The sequence below is a fragment of the Cyprinodon variegatus genome, unplaced genomic scaffold, assembly GCF_000732505.1.
Source record: "Cyprinodon variegatus isolate N-32 unplaced genomic scaffold, C_variegatus-1.0 Scaffold13, whole genome shotgun sequence".
Lineage (NCBI taxonomy): Eukaryota > Metazoa > Chordata > Actinopteri > Cyprinodontiformes > Cyprinodontidae > Cyprinodon > Cyprinodon variegatus.
In genome coordinates this window covers 1,773,556-1,782,398 of record NW_015150466.1, presented here as the reverse complement: position 1 = coordinate 1,782,398, position 8,843 = coordinate 1,773,556, and the positions used below count along the sequence as shown (strand labels likewise).

Genomic DNA, 8,843 nt, shown 5'->3' with positions numbered 1-8,843 from the left:
TAGTTCAATAAGAGGACTTTTTTTTTTACCATTGCACTGTGATATTACAAGCTAAAAACGTAGAAGTTTGCTTTTTTGCAGTAGATTTAACCTACTGCAAAAAAAGCAAAAAAAAAAAAAAAAAAATTAAAACAGTTCAGTTTGTAATTTTTTCAGCTGATGCAGCCGAACGTTGAGTAAGTAAATTTCTCACCTCAGAGGGTCACTTCCATTTTCCCCTGATCATGCTGCTTGTCACTGATCCTTGGAGAAAAGTTTCTGCTTTTAGCTGGAACAAGGAAAATTGAATTACAAAAAAAAGGTTAACACCTGAAAGCAAAATGGGGCAAATCTTAGCTGAAAAAGTGCTGTCTTCGATGTTAACGTGGCATTTTGCCTCATTGTACAGGGAGTTCTTATTATTTCTGGGCTCTGAGGACCTTTTCAAATCCGGTTCTGAGTGTCAGGCACGCCTAGTTAAAGGAATGTGTTTTTTTTTTCTCCTCTTTGGAAGTCTTAGATATTGTAAGGATTTAGAATTGCTGTTAGAAAACATTACTAATTCTGTTCAGGATGAATGGAAGCCTCATTCCTAACTGAAACTCCTTCTGTCAGGTATGGGAGAGTGGTGGTCTAGTGGTTAGGGCATAGAGCTTGGAATCCTGAGATTCTGAGTTTGAGACCCACTCCCACAGACTGCCACTCTGGGTTCCTCAGCAAGACCCTTAACCAAACACTGCTCCCCTGGGGCCGCACAATGGCAGCCCACTGCTCCCCAAGAGGAGGGGTTAAATGGAGAGGTGAATTTCCGCAATGTGATATCAATAAAGTTTAATTATTGTTACATAAATTATTATGTGCTCAGTGTCGCAGTGGGTAGCACTGCTGCCTTGCAGCAAGAAGGTCCTGGGTTCGATTCCCAGCCCGGGGTTTTTCTGCATGGAGTTTGCATGTTCTCCCTGAGCATGTGCGGGTTCTTTCCAGGTACTCCGGCTTCCTCCCACAGTCCAAAAACATGACTGTCAGATTATTTGGCTTCTCTAAATCCTCCTTAGGTGTGACTGTGTGAGTGAGTGGTTGTTCATCCTGTTTGTCTCTGTGTTGCCCTGCGATGGACTGGAGACCTGTCCAGGGTGGACCCCCGCCTCTCAGCTGGAGATAGGCACCAGCACCCCTCGCAACCCCACTAGGGATTAAGCGTGTTAGAAGATGGATGGAAATTATTATATGCACAGCAGTAAACATGTAGCTCAAGTGTGTGCACAGCCTTCCAGAGGAAACAAGGCTTCATTTCACATATTTAACATTCATATATAAAACTGTATTAAAGCAGAAAGTTTCACGTAGCTATGAACTAATAATAAAGCAGTTCAAAGTTGCCTGTCTAGCAGAACTACAACCAGTTTTTATTCCTAGTTTCTAATCCAAGAGAGCACAGCAATGTTTTTAATTTGGAGTATGATCGTAGAGGTCTCCCTTCATCTCCTGGTTTTTTGACAGTCATGCTGTTCTGTTTAAATGTAGACGGGCTAAAGGAATAGCTGCTCAGCAAAGGCTCTGCCCCTCGTTGGGCTGTTAGCAGATAAGGCCTTCCTGGTTGGCCAGTTCCTTCTTATTCATGCAAGAAAAAAGAATGTAGATTCATTGTGCATGCAATTAGTCACATTGTTATTGTCAAATTACATATTTTAACACATTATAAATTGTGCAAAGATATTTTTTCTTAAATAGACCAAAGTATAAATCAGTAAACGTAACATAAACATAAATCAGTTTCCTTTAAATGTGACGAAGAAAATCTTCTTTTTATTTATTAGATTCATGACAACCTAACCAAAGCTGGTTCACATGGCAAGAGTTTCAAATTGTCAGCTAAATGTTTTTAACAACTAATGATTCCTCAGACACTAAGATTGAAATGTATTGGTTGTAAAATGTTTTATCTCCAGCCACACAATGAGCACAGCAAACCCACACCAGCCGTATTTAATGCCCTCTAAATGCATCGAGCATCAAGGGTGTAAGCTACCGATTTACCGCACACTGGTTGCCTGTCTTTTGCTTTTCCAACCAAACCCCAAGAACCAGTCTTTTTCTCAAAGTTACAGATCTGACTTGCTGACTTAATGTCTGACTTACTATAATTTGGGCTGAATTTAAAGCAAAAAAAAGTTAAGATTACTACTACTAGTGTAGAACAGTTTTCGTTAAATCAACCTTTTTTGATGCTGACATTTTGCTCCATCTTAAATCTAAACTTACCAGAACAAGATTCAGTGGAACTAAAAATAAAATAATTAAAGTGAATGCATTACAGTCTGTAGTAGGAAGAACTAAATGTTCCAACAGAAAGTTAGGTTAATTCAGTGTCCAGCTGCATTTCTTTCATATTAGTGTTGAGTTAATAAGAGCTGGGACTTAATTCCCCTGGACGGTTGTTCTCTGCAAGGTCCTCCAGATCTGCTGACTACTGGATTATGTAATTTTGTGAGGGAGGTGGGTTTATGTTGGGGCATGTGTAAAAAACAAATAAGTTTCATTCAGTTGAATCTTTTTTTTCATGCTGTTTCTTAAAGCCTCAGCCCACTTACATGCATATGGACAAAACAGGACAATGTATGATTTATCAGACGATATTGTCCCAAAAGTTAAAAAAATGTCTATTTAAAAAAAATTCCTGTCTTAAAATCTTTGGGGTTTTTTCCGTTATCTTCTGCAGGCCAGTTAGTTCTACGTCAGCCTGAACATCTAAATTCGGCCAATCATATATCAACGGTCATCTGTCAATTAAATTGTTTCAGTCATAGCATCTTGATTCATATGTTGCAGCTAATATACGCAACGGTTGAAACCAGAATCCTTTCCTTTCCCATTGAGTTGCGTCCCAGTGTTCACGGGGATGGACGTCTGTGTCTTCGGCAGGCGTAGAGCTAACAGAACTGGCAGCGTTGCGAGGCAAGGGCTCAAACATGTACGGCTGGAAGCCTTCTACACCAAACCAAGCTTCTGCCGCCCTGGCGTCCTCTTCCACAACATCTTCGTCCCCGCTTTCCTCCTCTAAATAAAAAATGGATGACGGAGGAGACTCATCCACGACCTCCGACACTAAACTCTCCTCCTCTTGCATGTTTCCGCTGTCCATAGCGTTCCTTGACAGCGTCGTTTCTAAGTCACCAATTTAGTGCTACTTGGTCCCAATGGAATTTCCCATTGGGAACCTGCTAGCACTAAGTTGCTAACTGGTTAGCAAGATGCTTCCGACAAACCGGCCACAATCAAATAGCTTTCGAACCTTCTGCCACAACAATCCCGCCCCCTTGATAATCGACCAATGACATTCACTTTATTCACTCGTGTAAAGTCGGGCACCACTCGGGAGAATTCAAAAATGGAACAGCTGTTATCCTACGACTTTAACCCTTCAGAAGAGTCAAAGTGATTTGACTGTAAAACTATTTTCTTATTAGCAATGTGACTATTGCTAATTATTACCTGCAGTCAGTGAGCTACTGATACAACTTTAGTATACTTCACCATTTAAAAATACTTCTGTCTCAGTGTTTTTGCATTAAATGTTTTTTTTCCAGATGAGTCTGTGGCAGAGCAGTGCTCCCATCATTTCTACAGTTTTCTTTCAAAAAAGAAAGGATCAGTTTTTTACTGCTGCTGCTGCTGCTTGTTCAGAATAACAAACTGCTGCAAAGTAAATGGCTTAGTGACTTTCAGATGGAAATCTGATAATATGATCTTCATTTAGAGTTTTTAAATTAAGCCAAACTATCTTTGAATTTATATTTAAATTAAAATGTCTAAAAAAAAATTAACCAGTTTGTGACAAAATCTGATCTATCAGATCAAAAACCTATAGGTGGCGCAATAAACACAATTTCAGTCAAGCTGGTACTTATCATTAGCAGGGGTTTTATCCTACAGCATGGAAAGTGTTACTTAATTTAGGTTTGTTAAAAAAAATGAATAAAGTCTCATTTGATAGGAAGAGATCGAAAAAAGTTCTGATCTGCTGATTAATATTTTAGTAATAAAAGGACTGCTCAGACGTAGGATCCATCTGCAGTAGAGATGTCGCTTGATGTGACACATCTTCATGAATTCGGTTTAAAACACAGAATTCTTTACTTTTTCCGGAGAACCATGACATGATTTAAAGGATTCAGAAATGTCCATTAAAATAAGATAAAGATGAAATTGTTATTCTGTTTGTTCTCCAGAGAGATTAATATTGTTGGATTTTTGTTTTAAAACCTTTCCAAGGAATGTTATGAATGAGTCAACACCAGAAGGGGGATTGATTATATCAGCATTAAAGAGTCGAGCATGTTATTTGTATTGACATTTTATTTTCTCATATGTATTTAGGAGCCTTATTAGAGTTGTGTTATTCTATATACTTTTTTCTGCCATGAAAAAAGATCCAGATTTTAAATGTTGTAGTTTGCAGCTACTGAATACACAGTTTCACTGCCCTTCATTGTTTTTTTTTTCCTTTTTGTTACCCTCCTCAAAGGTATTTACTCTGTAGGTACAGATGCAATCACACCCAGCAGCTGCCAGTGTTGTATCTCTGAATTGGTGGAATTATCTAGTGCTCTGCTCAGGCTGAGCTAAATCTGCTGCTTGCTGTGTCCTTCTAAAAGCACCTTCTGAGATTTTCACCTTAAATGATCGAAATGATTCTGCAAACTGACACTTTAGCTGCAATTTTCTAAGCAACACTTCATTGCATGTGAGGCGGTTTAGCTGTAAATCTTTCACAGCTGTGTGTATTTTTATCTAACGGGTGGTAGATCAATAGGAAGTGAATGATTATAAATACTTGTTAACTAGATTGATTGAGGAATTTCAGCTGCACCCTTTCATAGCTAATGTTATGACTGAAGTTTTTTGTATTAATTAAGCATTAAATTAAATGGTACAGACAGTCCACAGCCTTCAGCGCAGGTCAAAGCAGTAGTTTAAAAATTAGATAAATACTGAGAAATATCATTTGCATTCTGGGCTCTCTGCATTCAATAAAAAGTATGCAACATCTACATGGAGTTATTTTTACAAGAATGAGCTTAAAGTCAATAAAAAAAGATGCACAGTAGGCAAATATACAGATTGATTTTTATTGCAGTTGTCTCTGTGAAATAAAATAAGCAGCTTAGCTTGTTTAATTGGAAAAGATGGAAACTATATTTCATTTTATTTATTTTAAGCAATATATTCATACCCTCATATTTTAATTCATCTTACTGTCATCATTGTGTTATTATATAGCATAGAAATGGTAACATGTGAAAAGCACCAGTGAGTAAATGAGTCATTGTTCCTCAGAGTGTCTACCACCTCCACTGATTGGCCTTTCTGCTGAAGTCATTGTGAAGCAGAACAGAAGCAAACAGAGAAAAATTGCAGAACAGCTGCTGCAGACACTTTACAGCGTCCCATGGCTCGTCTCTGCGGTTTGTTTGACTGTGCAGCGCTATCAGCCAGCAGCCCGGTTAACACTATTCCACACAGTCAGACGTGTTTCATGTATTAACAACGTTCCTCTAATTGTGTCCTCCCATGGAGCTAATTAATTTACCATTGTGCTGTGATCCTATAACATTTCCAGTCTCTGGAAGTCATTTTCTAAAGCAGGCGGGAGAGAATTTCATAAATGGCTGCTTGTGCATTTTAATGCACAGTGGAGAGTAATAGCTCATGGTGATGAGTGTGTGTTCACCACTGAGATGAGACTGTCATTTTCTTGCATGTCAGACAACTAAAAAGAAGATTTCTTCCCCATGTCTTCGGTAAATCCCCAGCTGTCAGCAACAGAAAAAGAAAGTAGAGCATGGTTCGGGCGTCAGCCAAAACAGAAAGCTTATTTGGAATAAAAGTATTTCTGTGTCTGTAGATGTGCAGACATCTAAAATAATAATTTGGTCATCTTTATCTTGACCTGAAATACCACATAGATTTTAGTCTTTAAGTTAATGTTCAATGTTTTGGTGAATCCTAATGTTTTTTTATTGTCTCTACTCCCACAGGGGTTTAACTTGAAGGTGGTGCAGGTGGGAGCTGACGGTGTGCGACGAGTTGACTGGCATGACTATGAAGCAATAAGGAGAGATGCTGCTCGCATCGGTACGTTGCCACTTTGCTTCATCTGTTCTGGCCCCACAGAAATTCACTCTTCTATTTTTTTTTTCCTTCTTCGTCTCTTAATTCCCTCCAAGTAGATTTTCTCCCACAGAACCAGCACAAATCAATATGGCTCCTAGCGCCCTGAGTTCAGAATTAAACACACTTAATCTTCTACAATAAGCATTGATTCTTCCCCCGGCGTTGAGTTGGAAACAAGTGTAAAGGATTTAATTGGCTTTTGTGTAGTTTTGGGAGAAACTTAGAGTGGAAAATGACCTGGGTTTGTGGAAGTCTGGGACTGAAAGTTTTTGCAGTGTTACTTCCAACAAATCAATACACTGGAATTTTTTATAAACTTTACACAGTGATGGACAGTTCTGGTCCTTGAGGGCAAGGTTTTTTTTTTTTTTTAAGTGTGTCATCACCTCCAAAGCTAGGTGGATATCTGAAGAGATAATAAAAAAGCAGGGACACATACTTATAAATCTCAAAATATCCAGACATGTCTAGAAATGTGCTGCTTAAGGTGGCTGCATATTGGTTTATCTCTCCTAGCTTATGTCTAATAATTCGTTTTTTGAATTTGAATTCTTCCATTTTTGGATCAGATTTTCTTTTTCTGGTGTTTTTTGCCTCTGTCGATGAATGCTGAGAAACTGGAGGCATTTTCACTGACATTTTGTCCTATTTGGATACTTGTTATAATGCGTAACCAAGGCAACCGTAGGAAGTTGATTTTTTTTTTTTTTTTTACACCCGGGAGCAGCTCTTTAACATCTCTAAAGCTGAAATAATACTTCAACTTCTGCAATTACCAGCTGAGTGTAAAAGGAGGTGCTGGGGATGCTGAGTAGGAGCAAGGAGAAGAGCGAGGAAGAAGAGCGAGGAAGAAATTTAAACCATCTCTTCCATCATCATCATGGGCAATTTTCTTTAGGAAATTAGTTAGAACTTTAAGGCTGAGCAAGAACCCAGCTAAAATACCGGCAATGCAGCATTATGCCTTTTACAGAAACATGGCTGCAGGATCACATGTCAGACTCCAGCGTCTCTGCCAGGATCTCTGACCAGAAGAGCAGACTGAGATTTTAAAAAGACTGACACTTCAAAGGACTTGAGTTGGCAGTGTTAGCATCAACAGACGGTGTCATCCAGGACATGTTATTGTGGAGAATAATCACTGCAGCGCAGATATTGAACTGTTGGCTTGTTTTTTGTTTTTGTTTTTTTTTTCATATTATGCGCCCAGAGAGTTCAGCAGTCTTCCACCTTCTGCTATTGCTGACACTGCATGTTAGGTAATTAGTTCCGTTCTTTCTCAGCTACAGACAAAACAGCCAAATACAATTGTGGCAACAACTGGTGATTTTTGACGTCTCACTCTCTGCTACTCTGCCAATGTTCCAGCAGTTTTGTCAGCTGCTGCAAAAGCAAAACAAAAACAAAACTTTGGACTTGCTTTATGCAAATGTAAAGGACTCCTACATCTCTGAAGGAAGGTCTCCTCTTGGGAAAACAATTCACAATCTTATTTTTCTCTGCTAACAGTGTAAGCCACTTTATAAGAAACACCCTGCATTAAAAAGAACAGCAATAAGATGGTCACATAAAGCTGAATAAGCCCTGCCAGGTTGTTTTGAGGCTTCAGGCTGGATGCTAATGTCAGCCACATGGAGAGGACATCAGTGCAATGACTGAGTGTGAGACTGACTACTAACTTCTGTGTAGATAACAGCATCCCTACCAGAACAGTGAAAGGATTCCCAAATAATAAACCATGGATCACAGGTGATATAAAGAAAATGTTCAACAAGAAAAACCAACCTCTAAGAAGAGAAACAGGAAATTAGTGAGCAGTATGCAGAAGCAACTTAAGATCAAGATAAGTGAAAGCAAGGATGCCTACAGGAAAAGGCTGGAAAACAAGCTCCAGTAGAACAATATCAGAGATGAAGAAGATCCCAGGCTTGAAGCAGAAGGATGATCAGACAGATGGAAGTCTGGACAGAGCCAAAGAACTGAATCCATTCTTCAGCAGGTTCAGTTCAGCATCTTTCTCTCCTGCCCACAGTCACATGGACATCCTGCCCTCCTCTGACATTCACTCTCCTGCTTCTATTATCAGCCAGACCAGCAGGTGATGGTGCTGCTCCCTCCACTTTCCACCTGTCTGTCTCTAGAAGTCAGTAAAGAGGCAACTGGAGAGACTGGATGGTAATCAGTCAGCAGGTCCTGATGGTGTCAGAGTCCTGAAGGCCTGAGCAGAGCAGCTCTGTGGGATTATACAGCACCTCTTCCCCCTTAGTCTGACCCTGGAGACAGCTCCAGGGATGTTGAAGACCTCCTGCCTTGTTCCAGGACCAAAGGAGACTCAACGAGCAGTCCTCAGTGACTATAGAGCTCCTGCCTTGATCCAGGACCAAAGAAGACTCAACCAGCAGTCCTCAGTGACTATAGACCTTCTGCCTTGTTCCAGGACCAAAGAAGACTCAACCAGCAGTCCTCAGTGACTATAGACCTGCTGCCTTGATCCAGGACCAAAGAAGACTCAGCCAGCAGTCCTCAGTGACTATAGACCTCCTGCCTTGATCCAGGACCACAGAAGACTCAGCCAGCAGTCCTCAGTGACTATAGACCTCCTGCCTTGATCCAGGACCACAGAAGACTCAGCCAGCAGTCCTCAGTGACTATAGACCTCCTGCCTTGATCCAGGACCACAGAAGACTCAG

At 40.1% G+C, this 8,843-nt stretch overlaps 1 protein-coding gene across 2 annotated transcripts in view; it reads left to right on the top strand.

Moving 5' to 3' along the window:
• Positions 1-8,843, top strand: part of LOC107089696 (polypeptide N-acetylgalactosaminyltransferase 10-like) — an 86,910-nt gene that overhangs the window by 11,695 nt on the left and 66,372 nt on the right. For both annotated transcript variants that reach the window (XM_015382632.1, XM_015382622.1), the window contains exon 2: positions 6,018-6,114. In XM_015382632.1, the coding sequence (XP_015238118.1) occupies positions 6,018-6,114 (97 nt within the window). The remainder of the gene's footprint in view (positions 1-6,017; positions 6,115-8,843) is intronic.